The sequence below is a fragment of the Nicotiana tomentosiformis genome, chromosome 7 (genome assembly GCF_000390325.3).
Source record: "Nicotiana tomentosiformis chromosome 7, ASM39032v3, whole genome shotgun sequence".
In the NCBI taxonomy this organism is placed as follows: Eukaryota; Viridiplantae; Streptophyta; class Magnoliopsida; order Solanales; family Solanaceae; genus Nicotiana; species Nicotiana tomentosiformis.
In genome coordinates, this window is record NC_090818.1 from 4,993,892 (window position 1) to 5,020,477 (window position 26,586).

Below are 26,586 nucleotides of genomic sequence, written 5' to 3' on the forward strand. Positions count from 1 at the left end.
TTTTTACAATTTTTTATATGTCTTTTTAAATATTTTAAATTTTAATTATTATGTCTTGTCGGTAAAGAGAAGAAGAGCAAAAAGTTTTCAATCACGTTTCTACCTCCTTATGTAAGCAGTGACTTCACTATAGACATATTAGCATGTCAGGACCAGACATCATATTGTGTGTTGTTTGCATTAGAAGCATACTCATTCTCCTCCATCGCATCTTTTAATCTCCACAAGGAAAAAGAAAATGAATTACCAAGAAAGAGACGACCAAAACCACAAAACTTTGACATATCCACCATGGTTATTATCAATCTTATTTCATCGTCTTTATCTATATCGTTAAACTTCATTATTCAGTAGCGTAGCAGTTAAGTTTGAGACCAACTTTTACAATCACTAGTTACCATATTATTCTCTCAATACCAAGAAAATTATGGAAAATGAGTCGTCAATAATCTCTTCACCACATACTCAAGGATATCGTATTTACTAGAGCTAATTATAAATAACGTCTACCCATCATCAGTTGACGGATCCACATAGCTTCAAGGGGTGTCAAAATTGACATCTCTTTTGCTAAAAAATTATCCTATTTCTATAGGTAAAAACTATTATTTTATGTATATATACTTATGTATTGAACTCCTTTAATTTATTCGTGTATTTACTTCTTTAAATTTTAATACCCCTTAATGAAAATCCAAACTCCGTTATTATCTTCATCGTAGGCCAATAGCTTATAGGCCTTACTTATACCACACATAATCAAAATATGGTATTTAGTTATCCCACCTATAATCAAATTATGATCTTACCTAATATCTTATTTATAACTTGGTTCAAGTAAACTAGTCCAAACTTTCAACATTTAATGAAAAAGGGCAGAATCCTACAAACAGAAACTTAATTTGACACATCCAACATATATTGTAAGGTACCATTCTTATTCACCACCATTTCATCTTCATTCTTCTGATTAACTTTGTTTCAAAGATGAGCAAATTAGAGCTGGTGTTTGTACCTGCTCCGGCCGTTGGTCATCTTGTTTCAACATGTAAATTTGCAGAGAATTTACTCAACAGAGATCAAAGGTTATGCATAACAATTTTCATCATAAGGCCACCTGCACCATGGGATGCAGGTATAGATTCCTACATCAAGCGATCCTCCTCTACTCCCGAGGGCAGTAGAATTAGATATATCACACTTCCTCAAGTCGAACCTCCATCTTCAGAAGAGCTAGAAAAGTCGTTAGAGAATTACTTCTCTCTTTTAATAGCAAGTTATCGACCCCTCGTCAAAGATGCAATTATCAGCAACAAATGGCCTGATTCGAACCCGAAAATCATTGGACTAGTCATTGATATGTTTTGCAGTTCAATGATTGATGTAGCAAATGAACTTGGAATTCCTTCCTATCTTTTCTTCACTTCTGGTGCAGGTTTTCTTGGTTTCTTGTTTTACCTATCCGTTTGGCATGAAAAATTCGGGAGAGAATTTAATAAATCTGATGCTGATTTAAAGATATCAGCCTATGATAATCCTGTACCCTCAAAAGTCTTGCCTTCATTCGCGTTCAATAAAGAAGGTTACAACTCTTTCCGCGAACATGGTGTTAGGTTTAAAGAAACTAAAGGAATCTTTATCAATACAGTTGCTGAATTCGAAAATCATGCTGTACATGCCTTAGCATCTGACCCTGAATTGCCTCCATTTTACACTGTTGGATTTCTTCTTGACCTTGAGGGCCAAAAGAGTAAGGGAAATTCCAACTCTGAATATGAAGAAATCATGAAATGGCTAGACCAGCAGCCACCTTCGTCTGTTATTTTTCTTTGCTTTGGAAGCTCGGGGATTTTTGAGCCACCACAACTAATCGAAATGGCAATTGCACTTGAACAAAGTGGAGTAAGTTTCTTATGGTCAATACGTCGGCCTGTAGATGATGAATATGCAAAACTTGAGGAGATTTTGCCAGAGGGATTTTTGGAGAGGACTAAAAAGAAAGGAATAGTATGTGGTTGGGCACCCCAAGTCGATATCTTGGCTCACGAAGCTACTGGAGCGTTCGTGTTTCATTGTGGATGGAATTCGACTATAGAAAGCCTATGGCACGGAGTTCCAATTGTGACATGGCCCCTTTACGCTGAGCAACAAATCAATGCGTTTCAATTGGTGAGAGATCTTGAGATGGCAGTGGAGCTGAGAATGGATTACAGGATGCGCGGTAGTGATCATGGTGAAACTGTGAAGGCAGAGGAGATGGAGAAAGCTATAAGATGCATAATGGACAGTGAAAATCCCGTGAGGAAGCGAGTTAAAGATTTGGGAGCGATTTGCAGGAACGCATTGATGGAGGGTGGATCTTCCTTCATTTCTATAGGAAGATTCGTCGAAACTATCCTTGATTCCTAGAATTGAGATGAGAAGAATTTTAGATTCTATATTCTGTTAAGATAGCAGAATCTAATGCTACTTTCGAGGAGTGACTAGAATGAAACTTCATTGAGTATGTTAATCAAATAAGAGTTGTTGCTAAGGTATGAGCTGTACTGTTCGGATTCTCCAAAAATGTTGTTGTACTCGTATCGGATCCCCCAAAAATATACTATTTTGATGGATTCGTCACATACTAGTAATATTTTTGAAGAATTCGGGCAACCTAGAGTACGAGTGTATTTGTCCATTAATAGGTGGTTCCTAAGAGTTAAGGCCTCACAGCATTAATTTGCTATTTCTGTAAAAATCAACATTTCTCTGAACTAGAATCTTTAATCTCGTCTTGGGATAAATGAAAGACTGGCTTTAGAAGCATCATTTGCCAAATTGTACTGTCTTTAGTTAGTAATTTAGCGGGTCCTAGCTCAAAGTTCATATTGTTTATTAAAAAAAAAAAATGAAGCTCCTGGTTCATTAATCACATTGGAAACTTTATGTATACTTATAACTACATCTGGTCTATTTTATTTGTCTAAGCTACGTATTATCTGCTTTCCTTGATATGTTCTCTGCACATTTTCCGTTGAAGCGTGTAATTTGTTTGGTAGTAGAAATAGATTTTAAATCAGAGAACATAATGTCATTTTACTTTATTATGTTCTTTTTTCGAATTTTTTTGTAATAGAATTTCAAGAAAAGCTTACGATTTTGAGAAAAAAATTAAGTTATGTGTATTGCCAATGTAACTTTTTTATATAATTTGTATATAATTTAACTTGTGATAGCAAATAAGTTATCATTTTATTAGGTTACCGGTTGGGCCATGGTATGGGTAGGTGGGTAAGGGTGTGGGGGATATGCGGAGGCGGTTAGAAATAGGGTTGCGTAAGTGAGAGAGGTTGGTGGTTGGTTGTAAGGAGTGGGTTGTTGGTATTGTGGATGATATTGTTGTTGTTGAGTATTCAGCGGTGGAGCCGCTGCAGAGTTGTGGCAGTGTTGTAGAGTTGATGGGTGGTGTTGGTAGTGTTGATTGTATTGTTGGTACTAAAGTGGAGGCTGGTTGTCGAGTGGCGGTGGAGTAGTGGTTAGAGCAATAGAAGTAGGTGGTGAAGCCACAGCGGAAGAAGTGCCGGCAGCGATGCCGAGGCTAGGACTTTTCAAGTTTGTGGAATCTGGCTATGGTTGTTTACCAGAGTTTAGAATAAGGTTGTGGTTGTTTACCAGAGTTTAGAATATGTAGCTGACTCTGAATATCGGAGAGGCTAGCAGAGATGGTATCAAAGTTTTGTGAATGAATAGCAAGCTGGTCCTTAACTTGGGTAACGGCATCGTCCAGTGATTTCAGGCGTGTCATCGGCGGGTCACCCATTTGGAGGAAAGGTTCAACGAGAGCACCAAATTGGTATGATCTTGTATTAATTCACAGATTTGAGTACAAGCTCCAAGAAAAATTACAACCTCAACTAACCAAAGTATGAACAATTAAAAGAAAAAAAAGAGAACGGAGGGAGGTTCTAGAGCTATAGCTAATAAGAAAGAAATATAAAGACAAGTCTTAATCCGCTACCTAATGTTAGACCTCTCTTCCTACTTATAGGTATTTCCTTCCTCTGCCTTAACCCTGGCAAGTGGGCAGATCCAGGATTGGGACCGACCCAGGACCGTGGCCCATATGGGTAGTGGGCCTAAACGATCCTAATCGTTTAAGACCGGGACCGGGGGAGGTAGGCCTGGCAAGTGGGCCGATCTTTTGCGCGAGGCCAGCGAGACCGGACCGTTTGGGACCGGAACCGGACCGGTCCCAACGGCTCTAATTTTTTAAAAAAATCTGCCCGTTGGGGCATTTAAAATATAGTCGTTTTCTCTGCCAAAATAGTCGTTGTTTATTTACAAAATAGTCATTTAACTCCCAACTTTGTTTTAACCCCAAACCTTTTATAATTACACTTTTTTCCTATTTTCAACTATAAATACCCCCTCATTCTTTTATTTTTCTCACAAAATCATCAATCTCTCTCAATCTCTCTCTAATTTTCTTCTATAATTGCTTATTTTATTGTTACAATTTGTGAAAAATTGTGAAGTTGGTGAATTGAAGTCTTCAAGTCTTCAATGATAATTAATTTTCAATAAGTTGTTCGTCAATTCGGTAAACTCGTTCCAACTCTTAAGTTTTAATATTATAGTTTTATTTATTTTATTTACTTTGTATTGCTTGATTAATTAAGATGGCTTATTCCTTAAAAAAAAGTTTAGTAAAAATAAGGAAAAATCCAAGAATGGTGAATCTAGAAGCCAATTTGTTCCTCTTCCACTTCCCCCGGCTCCCCGACCCAAACCTGTTACATGTCCTACACCTGCTATTCTTGATAGCGATAATAGTTTATTACAATTTACCGAAAATCAATTTTGCCATAATATTGCACCCGGTGAACAATTAAATCATGAATATATAAATACTTTTTATGGTAATCCAACTCTTTACCATTTTTTTTATCTAACTTCTATAAAATTTAAAAAAAAATAAAAAGTATCTGTTGGACCCACTTAGGCCCGGGACCGGCCCAATTAGACCCGGAACCATTAGTTCGTAGGCCCGGTTCCGGATCAATTCTAACAAAAAGCATGTAAAGCCCGGGCCCACATAGGCCCTTTGAAGTTGGGACCGGGCCCACATGCCAGCCTTATCCAATGCTCTTGTCCGTTTTCTAATGGATTTGGCAGTCTTATGGACAACGAAGTGCTCAAGGTATTTTGGTGGATGTATTGGTCTTGTACCGTGCCTATTTCCTGTAAGGTGCTCGTTACATTACCACTTAATAATTATAAAAATATTTATTTGCAATTACTTTAAAAATGATCCAATTATATGAATTTTTTAATTATTATGACTCACATTCATTGCATACAGCCACACATTAAAATTTGTGTTGTTGCTCCGATGACGTGGATCTTTTTTTTTTTGGGTTCTCTGCTTTCGTTGACTATACTTGGCTGCCGATTTATCCACGACAGCAGCGCCTTTGCCTCTTCTTTATTTTGCGTTTGTCTTTTTAATTTGCAATTGTTGTGCTAGAGCAGTTGATCAATACCAAAGATGGAGAGCACAGAGCTGGTTTTCATTCCAGGGCCAGGAATGGGTCACCTCGTCGCCGCTGTTGAAATTGGCAAGTTACTCAACAGTCGAACCAATTGTCTTTCAATTACTTTCTTCATCATTGACCTTCCAATTGAAACAGCTATACATACTTATACAAAGACGCTAGCAATAAATGATGACTCTACCACTTCACGCCTACGATTCTTGCACCTGTCTTCTCCTCAATCTCAAAGTAATAATCGTAATAAACCTCAAGAAGCTATTCTTGTTGAGCTCTTTGATAATTCCAAGCAACTAGTAAGAGAGGCAATTGTTGACAATTTTATGACCAATAAGAACAAGTCCGGCACTCGACTCGGTGGTGTGATTGTTGACATGTTTAGTGATAAAATGATAGAAGTAGCAACTGAGCTTTGTCTACCGAGCTATGTATTCTTTACTTCTAGTGCTGCTTTTCTCGGCCTCATGTTTTATGCACAGACGCTTAAAGATGATCACGATCGCGATATCTCCGATTTCAAGGATTCGGATACGTTACTGCCTGTTTCGACTTATATAAATCCTTTGCCAGCAAAGGTTTTGCCAAGTGCCATGTTGGATAAAGATGGTCGTTTGCATCTACCTCTGTCTACTGCTCGAATGATACGACAGGCAAAAGGAATCATAGTTAATACTTTCTTAGAGCTTGAGCCTCATCCAATTAAATCTCTGGGTAATGAAAATGGGGTTCCGTCTTTATACCCAGTTGGGCCTATAATCAACCTGAATCAAGAACCGGACGAGAGTATCAACAACTGGTTAGATGAGCAACCAGATTCTTCGGTATTGTTCCTCTGTTTCGGGAGCTATGGGAGCTTTGACGAGGAACAGTTGAAAGAAATCGCTATAGCCCTTGACCATCGCGGCTCCCATTTTTTGTGGTCCCTACGGCAGCCGCAGGTCAAGGGCAAAGTAGGTGCTCCGGACGATCTTGCATGTCCGGAGCAAATGCTGCCAGAAGGTTTCTTGAAACGAACTGTGCAGCGAGGGAGAGTGATAGGATGGGTCCCTCAAGTGACAGTGCTGTCTCACAGGTCAATTGGAGGATTCATTACGCACTGCGGTTGGAATTCTATACTGGAAACCTTGTGGTTTGGAGTACCAATGGCAACATGGCCGATGTATGCAGAGCAACAAGTGAATGCTTTCGAGCTGGTGGTTGATTTGGAGATGGCCGTGGATATTAAGATGGAGTATCGGAGTGAGAGTCCAGTTTTGGTCACAGCAGCGGAGATAGAGCGCGCCATAAAGCGACTGATGTTGGATAGTACAAATGAAAAGAATGGTACCAGAAAGAAAATTAAGGAGATGAAAGAAAATAGCAGGAGAGCCATGTTAGAAGGAGGATCATCTTACTTTTTTCTTGAGAGTTTGATCCAAGATATCAAGGATCATTCACCCACTTGAAAATTTTAATTATTTTTGCAACTTTCAACAACAACAATAATAATGGATTTTGGGAGGTAGTGTGTATGCAGACGTTATCCCTATCTTACAGAGATAGAGAGACTGTTTCCAATAGAAATATGCATAACTATCTCTAATTTCACAATCATAATTTCTATATGCATAACTAGAGATAGCATCATATCTATTCGCTGAGTCTTCTCTATGTATCGCTCATTCTTAAGTGTCAATCTTTTAATGACATGGATTTTAGAATTCGTGTTTTTTCCATTGGCAAATTAAACTTTCACTTTCTTCTTATTATTTTTTTCTTATTAAAAACTTTCACTTGCAATATTCAGTTTAAGGTAATGAAAGTGAGAGTAGAATGTACAATTGGTAAATCATATAGTTTCTGAAACTCTAAGTGAATCTTAATCTTCACGTAATTTATTTTGTAAATTGGTCAAATAGACTATTGAAAGATTGCAACAAAGTAAATGTTGTTGCACTATCATTTACTATCTCCCTTTCTACTAACGCTTTGTTGACGAAGTCAACTAATTGAACAAATTGTCACACCAATCCTTATATATTGGTTATTACTTCCAATTTGTTGCATGTATTTTAAACGATGGTTGGCAATAGTTTCAATATTAAGTATGAATTACTAACTCAAAAAAGAGACGGCAAGTTACCTAGTAAAGTAGGTTAAATTACATATGATTAATGATGAGTGCAAAACACAACACAAAATTAATGCTCTCTAATCAAAGATAGCATAGTTCAATAATCGTTTCCACAATAATTGAATTTTAGCAGTGTTCGAATAATCTCTAGTTAACTGCTATCCATGAACACTAACACTTGATTGTAATGATTGTCAACTACAGTTAACTACTAAAATTAAAGCAACTATCAATTGATCACGGAAAACAAGAGTTGAGCAACACAGAAATATCACTGGGAGAAATAAGGATAATTGACTAGACAAGTTCATGATAATTGACTCGAGATCCAATTCTTGAATTAGTTCACCCTATAATAGTGTTGATTTTCACGAATTCACCAGATAATTAAATTATACTTGAAGTTAAGGTTCCTCTTTTAATTAACCGTTAATTTCTGGAAATAATTCAATTGAAGCAGAGTGAACAATTGCAATGAATATAATGATAGTTTTAGTGTGAAGGGCAACTTCTCGCGAATATTTTTCTATTTTCTAGTTTGATTAATAATTCAAGAGGCTCCTTCAATTACCCAGTTGAATTACAAATTTAAACTATTGCATAAGTTGTAAAGAAATTCAATATAAAACTCCTCTTTCGATTAAGCAAAATAATGAATAACTTCATAATATAATTCAAAACTCCATCACTTGAGTCAAGCAATTATCAAGAATCGAATCTCTAATCAAATTATCAATACACCATGTCTGTCAACACCCAAGGGAAAACTATCCATAGCAATGGAAAAAGTATCTCAAGAAGGTTTAAAGACATAGAAAACATCAACTTTAATGATCCGATACAAACTTCCATATTGCACCGATTGTTGGTTGAAATCTTGATGAATTCTTGCGTCTTCTTGCCTTAGTTGCTCCTCAAATCCTAGGTCAAAAGTCCTCTCAAATCATATTTTTTGTGTATTTATACCATGTAGAAGCGGGTGTGAACGGAACTGCCCTTTCCATGACGAAGTGAAAAATTACTCTCACAAAACTGCACAGGGACCAGCGCCCCATGCGGCGTGCCAATGGAGAAGTTCAGAGACCATATTTCTGTCAGACATTCCACTTAACACTGTCGTGTGCCCCATGCGGCGTGTAGTGTACAAATGTTAGAGTAATATGGTGCTCCACCCTCGAATGCGATTCCGATTTAATTTCTTGGGCTTTTACTCAGACTTCAAAAATCCAAATTATTTGTTAGGTCTAAATTATCTTTTTAACTCGTGCAAATCACCATCGTTTAAGCTCAAACACGAATAACATGTAGTAATTAAAGTGCAAAATACAACTAAAATACATATTTCTAACCTACCATCAATTATGTATATACTTGTACAATTACATCTATTGTAAAATAATTACGAATAAATATCTACGCTAAATACAAGTAGGTAATTATTAAAATCAATCTAATTACTTATATTAATACCTTGATACCATTCGTATATGAAACTTAATTATTTTTTAAAGAAAGAAAACTTTATATAAAAATAGAAGACTTTACAATAAAGCTATCCTTTTGTTGGAATAAAGGTTGATTAAAGCGATTGATTTTTTGTCGCGTGTGTCCTAATTGCAGATCTTTCGGGAATACTTTACAAAATTTTGCTGTTTTAATTGGGGGCAACGCACTGATTCGTGCACAGTATGTTCAATCTAATTGGGAAGCATAAACAAAGACAGCATCCGCGAAAACCAATGACAAATCTACAAAAGTAAGAGCGAAGAAGAACAAAAAGAAGAAAAAAAGCAGAAGCGAAAACCAAAACCAGCACCTGCAGTTTATATGGAGAAACTAGCAGAACTAATTCTTATCCCATCTCCGGCAATGGGCCATGTAGCTCAGATGCTGGAGTTAGCAAAACTCTTTTTCCATCAAAATCATCATCTTACAATCACTGTCCTCATTATGAAACTTCCCGATTACATTGACGCCGTCAGTGGCTCTTTCGTTGACTCTGTAGCTGCTTCATCCTCCTCTGATCGCCTTCGATTTGTCCAGTTACCAGTTGCTGATCCAACACCAGAATGGAGTTCCAAAACTCGAGGACATTTCGTCTACAGATTAGTGCAAAGCCAGAAATCTCACATCAAGGATTTCTTAATATCTCAACGCCCTGCTAAAAAACTAGCTGGTTTTGTTGTTGACATGTTATGCACTCCCTTAATGGATGTCGCTGACGAGTTTAATATCCCAAGCTACGTGTTTTTCACTTCCCCAGCTGCTTTTCTCGGACTGATGCTTCATTTCCAGTTTCTTGAAGACGAGTGCCAACAAGATGTTTCGTTGTTCAAGAACACTGATGGTAGTAATCTCTTATCATTTCCCAGTTACGCATATCCTGTTCCTCCAAAGGTATTGCCAATGGTCCTAGTCGATAGAGACACGTGGCTAGGGAGATTCCTCGATTTTGCTCGTGGATATAGAAAAGCCAAAGGCATTATTATCAACACTTTTGCTGAATTAGAAATCCATCAATTAGATACATATAAGAAAAACAACAGTAACATATCAAGATCTGAACAGGATCAGGTTCCACTTCCACCTATTTATCCAATTGGTCCAATTTTGAACCAGTCAAAATCCAAGTCGGAGTCAGAGGAGGCAGAAATTACAAATTGGCTTGATCAACAGCCACCAAAATCAGTGGTACTAATCTGTTTTGGGAGCCAGGGGAGCTTACCACTGGACCAAGTGAAACAGATCGCTTTAGCTTTGGATAACTGTGGCTGCAGATTCTTGTGGTCTTTACGTCGTCCCCCACAAAGCAATAACGCGCAATTCCCCGGAGAATACACGAACTATTCTGAAATCTTGCCAGAAGGATTTCTTGATCGGACAGAGATAAAAGGGAAAGTTGTAGGATGGGTCCCGCAACTGAAGGTTTTGTCCCACGAGGCAATAGGGGGATTTGTGTCACATTGTGGCTGGAATTCGATACTTGAAAGTATATGGTGTGGGGTGCCTATAGCAACATGGCCATTGCATTCTGAGCAACAAGTGAATGCGTTTCAGTTAGTTAAAGAAGTAGGAGTTGCAGTGGCAATCACTTTGGATTACTGCGAAAGGACTAAAGATCAGCCAATGATAACTGCAGAAGCCATAGAAAAAGGGATTAAGGAATTGGTGGAAATTAATACAGCAGTAAGAGAAAAGGCAAAGGAGATGAAGGAGAAGAGCAGGACTAGCGTAATCGAAGGTGGATCGTCTTACTTGTCCCTTGGCAAACTCATAGATGAACTACTGAAAAATGCAGCTTTGTAACTTCTTCAAAATTACCACAACTGAGGTAAAGTTTCAGCAAGAAAGACCTTTCAGTTAGTAATAAAATTGGATTTCCCACTAAGAGTTGAAATAAATTATTTTCTACTCAATTTATAGATCATTGTATTTATCACTATTTAATCATAATATCTTGTTATACTTTCTTTTATTTTTTGCAGAATATTAAGAAGTTAGAATTAAATTGAGACAATAATTAAACTGTGGTTAAGCTTCTTATCCTACTTAGTCCTACATTTATTTATATACCACCTTGCTAATCTTCTTGTATAAAGACAAGTTCAGATCATCTAATCTTTTGAAATCTGTAACATTAGGACAAAGTCAGTCGATCGATGAATAATGTAGGCCAACTAGCTACACAGTCAATATACTAATCATACTTTACAAAAGTTGATTGAGACTTTGAGATAAGCAGAGGCGGAGGATTTGATCAGTTCAGGATTCCAGTTCTTTTAAGTTATTAGGTTCTAACTTAATAATTTGCACATATTCAATGAATTATTTAAAGACAAATATATGGATTGAATCAAAGTTACTGAGTTGGACTGAACCGTAGCCTGCGGCTCCCCCCTGAGGATGAGCACTCCTAGAATGTTTAGAAGTTCACAGTGTACATTGAAAATATTGTTTGGATCAGCTGAAGCCTGAAACCATCACAAATTTAAAACCCCTTTTCAACTCGTTCTGTTACTGGTTAAAAATGGATACTGAAAGTACAAGAGGGCGGGTGAATTGTATGCCTGTTAAAAATTTAGTCTGACTACGGTATACACTTAGTCGACCGATGCGGAGACAACCTGCACAATATTGTTAGTACTTCGATTCAAACAAATACTAATCTCAACAAACAGTAATTGCTTATAATAAAATATGAAAGCAGTAACGTAAATGACATCAGGAATTTTATACTGGTTCGGAACCAATGTGATATCATACTCCAGTCTTCTTGGATTGCAAGGATATTATCTCTTGATCTCTTTGCAATATGAGTTGTGTACAACTTGTGTGATTTTCAACATTTACAAGGTTGGTTTTTACTCGCTCACCAACAACGAACAAGGGTTGGTTTTAACACGCTCACCAACAACGCAAAAGGTTGGATTTTTCTCGCTCACCAACGACTCTTTGGTTTTCACTCGCTCACCAAAGAAACGAATAATAACACAACCTCTAAAGACACACTGCCTCTTCAATATTTTTCTGTCTCTCTTCACGCTTTTTTGTACACAGTAAATCTACTAAAAGTGAATTACAATGCTTGTTAAGAGTAGAATAAAGAACTTGTAGTTGGATAGACAATTGGAAGGTTGCATACTTTTCTTTATGTGTAGAGCTCCTCTTTATAGCCTTTTCAACTTGTTCCAGCTACTGCATAACCCAAGAGAAATTCTTTTGTACCGTTGCATGATTGTCTTGAATCATGGTATGTCTTCTTTTAGAGTCCTTGATTGTTGCTTACATGTCTCCTAAAAGAGGACTTGTATCATTGCATCATGTGTCAAAATATGCCTGATTTGTGCAAATTGATACCTTTTCCAACAGTTCATTCTTTACTTCTGATAGCTTGCACCTTTCAAATCTAAAGAAGATTAGATTTGACTAAAAAGATATTTTTATAAAGAATCTCTTTACACGGGTTTTTAAATACTACAAGTAATTGCTTTTGGATCTTTCTCCATGTGCTATTTAAGAACTCATGATTGACTTTCCATAATTCTTGTCTAGAGATATAATAATCATTACATAATCAAAGACCACTCTTCAATCATCTTTTCTTGTAATTTTTCAACCTCATTTTCTTTCCTTCTTCACCAATTTATTTGCTTCTTAAAATATTTCATGCTATCTCCTTCTAATAAAATATTCCTTTCTTTGTGAAAGACTTTTCCTTCTATGTTATCTCAAAACTTTAGTGCTATATTTGATTGTGATAGTAAAATAATATTTGTGACCCACGTCACATCCTTTTGCCCATTTGAATAGTTTCTCAATTCATCCTTCCTTTATGCTTTCCAGATTCCATCTTGGTTGATGTGCCCATTCAGTCTTGCTAGATTAGCGGCAGAATTCTCCTCCTCATCTTCATTCCTTTTACTTCTATGATGATTTCATAAAAGCTTCTTTTCCATATTTGTCCGAATCTTCATCAAAATAATCCTTCTTTGTTAATGTCTTCATTCCTGTTTTGTCCAAATCCTTGCACAACTGACAAACATTTATAAAATAAATTTACTATAAGTAAATATTCTTTGATTAAGATATGTTGGTTTGATATTATCAAAATATGTATGTGAAACTTTTTGGCTAACAATCTCCTCATTTTTTATAATGGCAAACCATTGGGTACAAAACATAAAACTTTAATCAAAGAATTAATTAAAGCGCAATAAAAGAATAAGTCAGATAAACTGGTTACTTCCCTGAAATGTCGAGAATATATCCACTTGTGAGACTGCTAAAGATATATGGGACATATTGAAAAATATTCATGGGGGCACCAACAAAGTTAAGGAAATTGAATTTATGTCAACTCTTGAAGAATTTGAATCTGGTGAAGACCGAGAAGACTTGGCCGTGATACCTAGGACGAAAAAAAGAGAGTAGAAAGAAGCAGCATAGAAAATCTCAATCCATCCAGAATCATCAAAAGAACTGCAAGAATGAGGTTCAACAACAAGAGAACGTATGTTGCTACGAATGTGGTAAACCTGGACATATGAAATTAAAATGTCCTAACTTCAAGAAGAAGAATCATAGAATCTCAACTTGGAGCGACGAGAATGAATTTGAAGAAGAAAAACAATCACGAAAGAATGGAGAACCTATGTTTCATGAAATGGGAGAAACTGGCAAGGTATGTCCTACTCCTATTACGTATTGCGATAAATATGATGAATTGTAGGAAAATATTGAATTGGTTCTCAACGACCTTGAGAAAGTTCTTAAGGAATATAATAAGTTAAGGAAAGAGAAGAAGAATTGGGAGATCCAACTTGAAGAATATAACAAGTTGATACATGAGAAGAAAGATTGGGAGATCCAACTTGAAGAATATAACAAGTTGAGAAATGAAAAGAAAGACTGGGATATTCAGCTTGAAGAATATCAGTTGGAGAACAACTTACTTCAAGAAGAAAATTTTGAGCTTCGCAAACAAATAAGCAGCTTGCATAAATTCCCCACTTTGATCGATCAAAGTCGTCTCCTTGGCTTAACAACTATAAGTCGACTAAAAAGGGATCTACTGGTAAACATCCTACCTTAAACAAGTTGACTTAGGGAAGTTCCAAGTCAACTAATAAGGCAGCTGCAGGTAAACACTCTTCTTCTCATACTACATGTCACTACTGTGGTAATTTCGGACATAAAGTATTTACATGTAATTTTGCAGGAATTTTGAGTCCAACCAAAAAGAATCATGGGTTCTTAAATAGCACATGGAGAAAGATTTAAAAGCAATTCCTTGTAGTATTTAATAGCCCATGTGAAGAGGTTCTTTATGGAAATGTCTTTTTGGTGAAATCTAATCTTCTTTAGATTTGAAAGGTGCAAGTTGTCAGAAGCAAAGAATGAACAGTTGAAAAAGGTATCAATTTTCACAAATCAAGCATATTTTGACACATGATGCAATGATACAAGTCCTCTTTTAGGAGACATGCAAGCAACAATCAAGGACTCTAAAAGAAGACATGCCATGATTCAAGACAATCATGCAACGGTACAAAAATATTTCTCTTGGGTTATGCATTGGTTGGAACAAGTTGAAAAGGCTATAAAGAGGACCTCTACACATAAAGAAAAGTACGCATCCTTCTATACAATTGTCTATCCAACTACAAGTTCTTTATTCTACTCTTACAAGCATTGTAATGCATTTTTAGTAGATTTACTGTGTACAGAAAAGAGTGAAAAGAGACAGAAAAATATTGGAGAGGCAGTGTGTCTTTAGAGGTTGTGTTATTATTCATTTTTTTGGTGAGCGAGTGAAAACCAAAGAGTCGTTATTGGTGAACGAGTAAAACCAACATTTTGCGTTGTTGGTGAGCGTGTTAAAATCAACTCTTGTTCGTTGTTGGTGAGCGAGTGAAAACTAACCTTATAAACGTTGGTGGTGAGCGTTGAAAATCACACAAGCTATACACAACTCATATTGCAAAGAGATCAAGAGATAACATCCTTGCAACCCAAGGAGACTGGAGTAGGATACCACATTGGTTCTGAACCAGTATAAAATTTCTGGTGTCATTTACTTTACTACTTTCATATTTTACTATAAGCAATTACTGTTTGTTGAGATTAGTATTTGTTTGAATCGTAGTACTAATAGTATTGTGCAGGTTGTCTCTGCATCTATCGACTAAGTGTATACTGTAGTCGACTAAATTTTTAACAGGCGTACAATTCACCCCCTCTTGTACTTTCAATTGGTATCAGAGCAGGTCTCATATCTTTATTTTTTTGCTTAACATCAAGTGAGAAAAGATCCATGGCAGGTTATCAAATTACTGAAATCGTACTTCAAGAGGGATACTCAACAAGAAGGCCACCGTACTTCAATAGTCAATACTATAGCCATTGGAAAGAAAGAATGAAGGTTTATGTTCAATCAATATATTATCAAGCCTGGATAGTTATTCGGAATGGACCAAGACCTATTCCGAACAACAATAATGGAAAGAAGCTTGTTATTTGACTACACAAAAGAACAGTTGGATATTATGTAAACAAACGCTAGAGCAATCAACATGCTCTATTGTGCGATTAGTGAAGAAGGATATATACAACTACATATTGCTTGAGTCGACTTGCTGCATTATACTACAATTCTGTTTGGTGTTATTTTTATCCTTGACTTAGAGATTTTAAATAGCATGAAATGTATGTCTTGCATGAACCATGTTATTTGTATTAACATTAGGAAAAGCAAGCATACATACACTTTTTATGTCGTCTTGTGCTTAAGATTTGTTTTGAGAATTACTTCTGATATTCATTCTCTTGGTAAGAGTATCAATACTTCTTTCAAATTCAAGAATGTTTTATAACCTTAAGGCCAATAACTTATGCACATGTGGAGATACTTGATCATTCCTATGACTCAAAAGTTTAGAAGGTACATGTGTATGTTTCTATTGATGTTTTTGCCTAGGTTATATTCATTAATAAGAAAATTATGCATTTGATCATAGATGTGAGTTATAGTATTTGTTCGATATTTTTTTGCGTCATACATGATTTCTCACATATTTAGTTTGGCGCCTGAATTGAATGCAGAATTGAAAAGAAAGCATCATTTTTGCATAAATTGTTATCATTGGCTTATATGTGCTTTAAAAATTTTTCATTGGATCATATCTTGAATGAAATTCTGCCCGAGTTATGGGAAGGAAGAAAAATTAATTTTTCGTTATCTTATTCCCTTTGGTTGCAACTGTCTTGGAAGGACTCTTGGTATATTTCTTATTCATTACTACTTTCGATCTTATGAAATTCAGAATATTAATTGTAGAGAAATCTCAACATGCGTGCTTTCTTTACAGTAATACTTTTCTAAGAAATTTGTGAATAAGGATGGAGAACTTTCAGTGGATGGCTTGCAATAAACGGATAATGACACATCCATGCTAATTGAACTAGACAAACATAAAGAAGCATTAAGCGATGAATGATGGATTCCAGCTATGCAAGATCTGCTGAACAGAGCTGAAAGAATAAAAAGTGTGAAAATCTATTATCAAGCAAAAGAGTTGCAATCATGAATATCCAGCAACAATCTTGATGAGATTGGTAAGATTGTGAAAGTTAAGGGTAAACTTGTAGCCCAAGGTTTCACAACAAGAAGGTTTGTTTCTTCATGGAGAGTTTTGTTAGAATGTTATTTTCCATGTGCATATTACAAAGTTTGTAAATTGTCTCTGTATGTATGTTGAATACCTTTTAAATGGTTTGAAAATAGCATAACTTTATTCTCTCGCCTTTCTCTGGAGTTAAAAGTTTTTGAACCACATTTTTGTGACCAAGACTCGTTATGATTTAAATGAATTTCATGATTATCTGTCACGACCCAAACTAACCCTGCCGTGATGATGCCTATCCGAATACCCATTCTGACACGAGTTCAACCGTACCAATTTTACCAAATTCCGATAACAACTCGACCTCCAAATCTTAAATTTTCGTTCTTGAAAACTTTTGTAAAAATCTTGATTTCTTCCATTTAAATCCGAAATAAATGATGAATATAACCATATAATCATGAAGTATAATCATTTTCAGATATAGAACACTTACCCCAATCCATATAGTAAAATATCGCCTCAAAATCGCTTTAATCCGAGCTCCATAGCTCCAAATATGTTAAAATGGCCGAAACCCCCATTTTTAGAATCTGTCCAGGCAAGTTGTATTTTTCATTTGAGACTTATAAATCGCATTTGACACATGTGATTTTTGCCTCAGTCCCAGAAAAAATAGCATTACTAGCCTTCGGTAAATCGATCATAACTTTCTGTACAAATGTCCAAATGATGAATGATTTAATTTTCTGGAAACTAGATACCAAGGGCTACAACTTTCATGTTTTTTAGATTCCTTATAGATTTCAAGATATAAGCTTCCAAAGTTAGCTCTACACATCAGAAATCTTGCAATGCACACTGCTGTAGCCAAAATCTGCAGAACCAGCCTCCAGTCAATCTATCATAACTTTCTATACAAATATCCAAATAATGAATGGTTTATCTTTATGGAAACTAGAATCAAAGGGATACTACTTTTATGTTTTGAAAATTTCCAGATTCCTTATAGATTTAGTGATATAAGCTTCCAAAATCCCAACGCGATTGCACCAGTTGCTGCCAAAAACAGCTTCTGCCAACAGAAATTCCAGCAGCTTCAACAAGGCGCCAAACGATCCGAACCCTATCCGAAACTCATCCGAGCCACTCGGGACCTTGTCCAAATATACCAATAAGTCCCATAATATAACACGAACCTGCTCGAGGCCTCAAATCACGCCAAACAACATCAAAACTACGAATCGCACCTCGAATCAAATTATGAGTTTATGAATTTTCCAAATTCTATAATTTGTGACGAAACGTATCAAATCAATCCGGAAAGACTTCAAATTTTGCACGCGAGTCTTAAATGACATAATGGAGTTGTTCCAATTTCTAGATTCGAATTTCGACCCCAATATCAATAAAGTCAACTCTCGGTCAAACTTTTCAAAAATCTTTTATTTTCCAACTTTCACCAAAATGCATCGAATTGTCCTACAGACTTCCAAATCCAAATCCGAGCATATGCCCAACTTCGAAATCACTATACTAAGCTATTGGAATCATCAAAATTCCATTTAAGAGTCGTTTTCTCAAAGTCAAACTCCATTCAACTCTTTTCATTTAAGCTTCAAAAAGAGAGTTGTTCTTTCAATTAAATTCCGAATCTTCCGAAAACCAAACTCGACCATACATGCAAGTCATAATACATATTACGAAGTTGCTCGGGACCTTAAGTCACTGAACGGGGTGTAAATTCTTAAAACGACAAGTCGGGTCATTAGATTCTCTTTCTCTTAAAACATACGTTCGTCCTCGAACGTGCCAAGAATTATTCTGAGAATATTAAATTACTAAGTGTATTCTTACACATATACTCGTGGGTGATTCTACGTTACCGCAATTTAACATTGGTCCAATAACACCATCTCAATTGAGATTATTTCTTTTTTCCTCATTTATAAACTTTAAAGCCAATTTATTTTTACACTCCAATTAATTTTAAAAAGGCCTGATTTTTATATTAACACACTGGTGTTAGTCTCAACTGTCTGTAGCAATTTTGTGCATACACACACATTATACGTATACTCATAACTACATCTCTGGTCATAATAGTTGTTCATAATTAATTCCAACATCCTCAATTAATCTCATATTAACCAAAACCTTGTTTCAATTTTTTTCACAACATTGACAACAACACACGAGGAATGAAGACCTCATAATTATTTACCCGAATTAACGAGTCATATTTAACGCCACTTGTGCACTCACCTCGTAGGCTAAAACTCAATATTCACAGCACGAATATGGCTAAATATGCACAATTACACATAAAAAAAATTATCAAATAAGCCTAACAAGTATGACTCCCTATTAATACTATAGTATAAATTTAAATTTCACAAAGGGAGAATTTAAACACATAAAATTTTTACCACAGGGACCTCGTCCTTATATAACTTACACCGTGGCTTGTAGCCCGGTTTAAATATTTCACATCATATAAAAATTGTGAGGATCTCGTCCTCAACTCTGCATCACAAGTATTTTGTACATTGTGCCAATTGAAATTTTCCATTCCCTTTCTTCTTCTTTTTTTAATATATTCTGTGAAATAATTTCACAACACAAAATGAACTCCCATACCGGTAGGGCATATAATTCGCAAACTTTAATCAAACTATCCCAAATTTATATCAAAATCTACTGTAGTGAGTAACAGAAAGTCACTTTTGGACTCTTAGCCCTCATTAGTGTACAAAACAAAATGCTAGATACGGGCTAACACCATCAAATCTCCCAACAGGGATAAATACGTGAGTGGTGTACAAAATCATTAACTCACCGTACATGGAGCATGATAGGAGGTCTCACCTCGAAAATTGGAATGGAATCGAACTAAAAATAGTGCTCCTCTATTATGAATTAAATCATACTTGTAACGACACAATTTAGTGTAGCGGCCTCAGCCATACCATATCAATTATATCAACGGGTCGGGCCTTCCCCTTTAGGGCACCCCTTTACCTGCTTGTCCTCCACCCCTAACTGATTGTGCATGTGGGGTAGTAACTGGAATAGAGCCTGTATCTTGAGTAATCTGATGAAATCTGCCTCTCCCAAGTGTCGGACAATCTCTCATGATGTGCCTAGTATCACCACACTGATAACAACCCCTCTGCAGGTTCAGCTTCTCATATTGGGTCTGTGCCAGATAACTGGAATAACCATTATAGGAACCCTGTGTCGGCGGTGCATTAAAAGAACTTACTAGAGCACTCCGAGTATTATGAAATTATTTCCATGACCCCGTTGATACTGAAATATAGAATTATTAAGGACGCGGGAATACCGCAAGTCCCAGCATCATCCCATATAAATCTCAGCTCTTAATCATATACAAGTTTCGAAGAACCTTTTGATACCACATAAATACATCTCAGGCCAAAACTGATATAACACATGACCCCGCAATCTGATCGTTTATAAGGAACTCCCATCAGTTGGCGTGAAGCCATAGGACACATTCCGATGATCCAAAATACTAACCTTCATCGCTCGTACGACACTGGTCATAAGACACCTCAAGCCATTTATTTGGCGCATGTCATCCTCGTGACAGTTAAACTCGCTTCCTCCAGTGTCTTGGCTGCTAGTATGTACCCTTCACTAAATAGAAGTCCCATACGAACCACATAGTCTCTAATACCACCAACTATCTTCATATCTACATCCACCTCGTGACCCTACCATGATTGTGATGATTAGGAAACTAATTAAACCTTCTTAAGATCGTACTTATCAACCAGATGTAAGAACATGATGCACCCCATGTGCACAACTGAATGATCTCTCAATACTTCCGCATTCTCGATCTGGTAACAATGGTTGAACAATCTTGGCTCCCTTATAACCCCTTTGTAGTATCACGAACCGTTGGCGCATAGTTGATACCGAGTGCGCAATTTCATACACGAGTGGATGCAAAAGAACATAAGATATATGCTTCAAGCTGAATAAATGTCACACGATAAGGAATGAAAGAAGTGGAAATTTTCCTACTAGCTCTGTAGCCTCTCGAAGATAAGTACAAACATCTCCGTACCGATCCGCAAGAACTAAACTCGTTCGTGACTCGTAGAACCGGAACCTAGACTTCTGATACCAACTTGTCACGACCCAAAATCCCAACACATGCATCGAGATGGCACTTAGTTTTTAAGACAAAGTAAGCCGATCATAATAACAATTCAAGCCATTTTTTTTTATAGATAATCGAAATCAACAGCGAAAATAATGGTACTCCCAAGACTGGTAATACTGAGTCATGAACTCTAACTGAATACATGCAATGATCTCAAAGATCGAATATACAATATTGTTCGAATAAGAGTTGACAATACAATAAAATGGAAAGATTCCAAGGGACTGCGGCGACCAAGCAGCTCTACCTTAAATCTTTGCGACCACACTCTAACCTTTGTCCGAATCCGATATCTCCAATTCTTGGCTCTGCACAAAAATGTGCAGAAGTATAATATGAGTACACCAAAGTCGGTACCCAGTAAGTATCAAGACTAACCTCAGTGGAGTAGTGACGAGGTACAACCAAGACACTCACTAGTCAGATAACTTGTTCAAAATAGCAGTATATAATAGTATTGGAAAATAATTAGCAGTAATAGCAACAAAAATCAACCAGTGATATAAACAGAAAGACAACAAGAACACTATAATTATTGCTCAAACGAATAAGGAACACAAGTACAACCAATTAAACAAGTCCTTCATATATAAGTCTTTCACATATAATTCTTTCGAATAAATACCTTCTGAATATATTTCTTTCACATAAATATCTGTCGAATATAAAATTCTTTCAAGTAAATATTTTTAAAATAAAAGTCACTCTGTGACACCTCATTTCATAATCATAAGATATGAGTCTCAGCCCACTTTCATATTGTCGTAGCATAGGTCTCAGCCCACTTTCATATTTCCATGGCACCTTGTGCCCATATTTCTATCAAAATCGGACGGACAACTCAAGTGCCAATAATACAAATCATCATATTTTTCCAGCACCTCGTGCCCATATTTCTTTTATAACCGCACAGACAACTCATGTGCCAATAATAGAATCATCATATTTCTCCGGCACCTCGTGCCCATATTTCTTTCATAACCTCATGGACAACTCACGTGCCAATAATATAAATCGCCCGGCAATAGCCACAGGCTCACAATTTCAAAATGAATCAAACTATTTTCAAGTTTTCCGAAATAACAAGACAAGTTGCACAAGAGAAATATACACAAGAAAAATCACAACATCACATGAAAATCACCAGCACAATAACCTCACATCATCACATAAAAATTACCAACACAATAACCCAACATCATCACATATCATCCCTAACAAAAGCCACCCTTATCTCTCTTATAGCTTCCCTTATCACTCCTATAATAGCCTCTCTTATCCCTCTGCCCTGACAATATCAATATCCACCTTTATCGCTCATATAGCCTCCCTTATCACTCCTATAATAGCATCCCTTATCACTCCGCCCAGATAATAGCCTCCCTTATCACTCCGCCCAGATAATATCCCAACACACATAACAACAGTAAAATATCACCCTTATACCCCACATAACAATAACTCAAATCACCCAATAATTTACACGAACTATTATCATAACAACACAACACAATCAACTCATATCACAAATTGTCCAATGGCCACAACCAATTCCAAAGATGCAACAAAATCAATAAATTTCACAGCAAATGGCCCAAGGCTCCACACAACATATATAAAACCTCCAAAAATAACAATAGAGATCGAAAAGTAACTCAGCATAGGACAACGCCTTCTTTAATCATAATTTTTGATAAATATGTTAACGCCTCAATTTAAACTTTTTAAATTAATTATTGCATATGGAAAATCCACAATATGACTATTTCCAAAAATATCAAATCAGATTTACAAGAAAATTACATAAAAATCCAAGTGGCAATCACCCCAAATTATAATATAAAATACAAACTCGACAAACAAGAAATGAGGCATGAGCAATCAAGGATTTACTAAGTTTCAATAATTTTTTAATTTATTACTTAAGGGTGTCTTACGAATTTCAACCGATATAATTTGCACATATAAACCAAGTACGTACTCGTGACCTCGCGTACATGATTTTTAATCACACAATTTCCACATAAGACTTAATGTTTAAGAGAAAATTTCCCTACACAAAGTTAGACAAGATACTTACCTTTTTGAAGTTAGGCTGATATTCCAAAATATCCTTCTTGCTTGAATTGACCTCCGTACAGCTCAAATCTATCCAAATTAATTGTATAACTTCATTAAAATTCATCGAAAATAATTTTGAATAATACAACGTCGACTTAAAAATTCACATAAAAAAGTCAACAAAAGTCAACGCGAGACCCGCCTCTCGGAACCCGACATAATTTTCATGAAATCCGAACACACATTCTGATACGAGTTCAATCATACCGATTTTACCAAATTTTGATAACAACTCGACCTCCAAATCTTAAATTTTCGTTCTTGAAAAGTTTTATAAAATCTTGATTTCTTCCATTTAAATTCGAAATAAATGATGAATATAACCACAGAATTATGAAGTATAATAATTTTCAGATATAGAGCATTTACCCCAATCCATATGGTAAAAAATCGCCTCGAAAATCGCTTTAATCCAAGCTCCATAGCTCCAAATATGTTAAAATGGCCGAAACTCCCATTTTAAGAATCTGTCCAGGGAAGTTGTATTTGTCATTTGAGACTTATAAATCGCATTTGACACATGAGTTTTGCCTCAGTCCCAGAAAAATAGCATTACTAGCCTTCGGTAAATCAATCATACCTTTTTGTACAAATATCCAAATGATGAATGGTTTAACTTTATGGAAACTATACACCAAGGGCTACAACCTTCATGTTTTGATAATTTCCAGATTTCTTATAGATTTCAAGATATAAGCTTCAAAATTCAACTTTGCACATCAGAAATATGGCGATGCACACTATTATAGCCAAATTTTGCAGTACCAGCCTTCTGTCAATCGATCATAACTTTCTATACAAATGTCAAAATGATGAATGGTTTATCTTTCTAGAAACTAAAATCAAAGGGCCACTATTTTCATGTTTTGAAACTTTTCAGATTCCTTATAGATTACGAGATATAAGCTTCCAAAATCTCAACGCAATTGTACCAGTTGATGCCAAAAACAGCTTCTGCCAACAGAAATTCCAGCAACTTCAACAAGGCACCAAACGATCTGAACCCCATCTGAAACTCATCCGAGTCACTCGAAACCTTGTCCAAATATACCAATAAGTACCGTAACATAACACCAACCTGCTCGAGGCCTCAAATCACGTTAATCAATATCAAAATTATGAATCGCACCTCGAATTGAATTATGAGTTTATGAATTTTTCAAATTCTATAATTTGCACCGAAATGTATTTAATCAATCCGGAATTACTTCAAATTTTGCACGCGAGTCTTAAATGACATAATGGAGCTATTTCAATTTCTATAATCGAATTTCGACCCCGATATCAATAAAATCAACTCGCGGTCAAACATTTTAAAAATCTTATATTTTTTAACTTTCGCCAAAATGCGTCGAATTGTCCTACGGACTTCCAAATTCGAGCATACGCCCAAGTTCAAAATCACCATACGAAATTATTGGAATTAACAAAATTTCATTTCGAAGTCGTTTGCTCAAAAATCAAACTCCGATCAACTCTTTTCATTTAAGCTTCAAAAATGAGAGTTGTTCTTTTAATTAAATTCTGAATCTTCCGAAAACTAAAATCGACCATACACGAAAGTCATAATACATATTACAAAGTGGCTCGGGACTTTAAGTCACTGAACGGGGTATAAATTTTTAAAATGACAAGTCGGGTCGTTACATTATAGTACCACAAAAGATTTTTGGTTGACTTCTAAATTGTGGCTTATTGTATGCAAGAACTAATTGATTTGATCTAGTAGGATATTCTTAGATGTAAACCTTGCAGGCAATAAAGTGGACTAAAATCGAAATATTGCACTGAAATAGAAAAGTTTTTCAACAGGCTCATCTAGCCAAGAGTGAATATTTTTCCATGTGAAGCTATTGCAGCGTGCAGATATTTTCTTACATTGAGAAAAGAAAAGTTGACCTGAAAGTGAGAGATAAATCACTTGTTACTAATGACTTATTTTATGCTTGAAAATTGTTTTAAGACAGGATAAGCAAGATTATATGACTTCTTACTGAGTGATGAATCCTTTAGAATATGGTTCTCGTAATCATGTGTAAAAGTCAGTTGATTAAAGGAGATATTCAAATAGTCATTTAATGAAGATCTACTCTACACTAGTAAAAAGAAAATGACTTTCATGAGAATGACCCCATATCCTTTTTTCTTGGAAATATGAATACATGACCATTTATTGGGTCCTATATGCATTAATACGTTGTAGTCTTTCTAAGGGTCTTAAGCTTTTGTTCAAAATTTTTGAAAGTTTAACATTTGAGGATATCAAAAGTTTCTTAATCTTTCTAAATCATATAGTGATTTTCAAGTGACTATGAGCGATTACACTTTCTTATATGCTAAATGATGTTTTGGAAAAACCAAGTGCCTCATGAGTTTTCTTAATTTTCACTACGCTTTATTCAAATGATTATACTAAGTTTTCGACTAAAATATTTTTTTTTGCATTGTACTTGCTTACATAATTTCTGCAAGATGTTTCCAGCCTTTTGATGATGACAAAAGGGGAAGAAAGATATATTGATACAAAACTTTACTTGCAAAGTTTATAGACAAGATGCATGAAGACAGTAGGGAGTATTTATAGACAAGATGCACGAAGACAGGGGGAGTACGTACAAAACTTTACTTGCATAGCTTATAGACAAGATGGATGAAGACAAGGGGAGTACGGCCAAGAAACTCTTAAAGTAAGGGAGAGAAAGCTCGACATTTTAGGGAAGTAACCAGTTTATCTGACTTATTATTTTATTGGGTTTTAATTAATTCTTTGATTAAATTTTTATGTTTTGTACCCAATGGTTTGACATCATCAAAAAGGGAGAGATTGTTAGCCCTAAGGTTTCACATACAGATTTTAATTATGAAACCAACATATCTTAATCAAAGAACATTTATTTATAGTAAATTTATTTTATACATGTTTGTCAGTTGTGCAAGAATTTGGACAAAACATGAATGAAGATATTTATAAAGAAGGATTATTTTGATGAAGACCCGGACAAATATGGAAAAGAAGCTTTTATGACATTATCATAGAAGTAAAAAGAATGAAGATGAGGAGGAGAATTCTAAAGAAGATTAGATTTGACCAAAAAGATATTTCCATAAAGAAACTCTTCACATGGGCTTTTAAATACTACTCCTTCCATTCCAGTTTATGTGAACCTATTTCCTTTTTAGTCCGTTCCAAAAAGAATGACCCATTTCTAAATTTGGAATCAATTTAGCTTAAACTTATAATTCTACCCTTAATGAGAAGCTTTTATAACCACACAAATACTCTGGGTCCCTTTTTGACTTGTTTAGGACCATAAATTTCAAAAGTCTTCATTTTTTCTTCAGCTTCGTGCCCAGTCAAACATGTTCACATAAATTGGAATAGAGGGAGTACAAGAAATTACTTTTGGATCTTTCTTCGTGTGCTATTTAAGAACCCCTGATTGACTTTCCATAATTCTTGTCTAGATATATAATAATCTTTACATAATCAAAGACCAC

The 26,586-nt window shown here is 35.7% G+C and overlaps 1 protein-coding gene across 1 annotated transcript; it reads left to right on the top strand.

Annotated features, from left to right (window-relative positions):
* Positions 1-731: 731 nt before the first annotated feature.
* LOC104104396 (uncharacterized) lies at positions 732-11,122 on the top strand. The gene is made up of 3 exons (XM_009612467.4): positions 732-2,385; positions 5,531-6,941; positions 9,431-11,122. The coding sequence occupies exons 1-3, from the start codon at positions 988-990 to the stop codon at positions 10,951-10,953; spliced, it is 4,332 nt and encodes a 1,443-aa protein (XP_009610762.2). The 5' UTR covers positions 732-987; the 3' UTR covers positions 10,954-11,122.
* Positions 11,123-26,586: the final 15,464 nt, after the last annotated feature.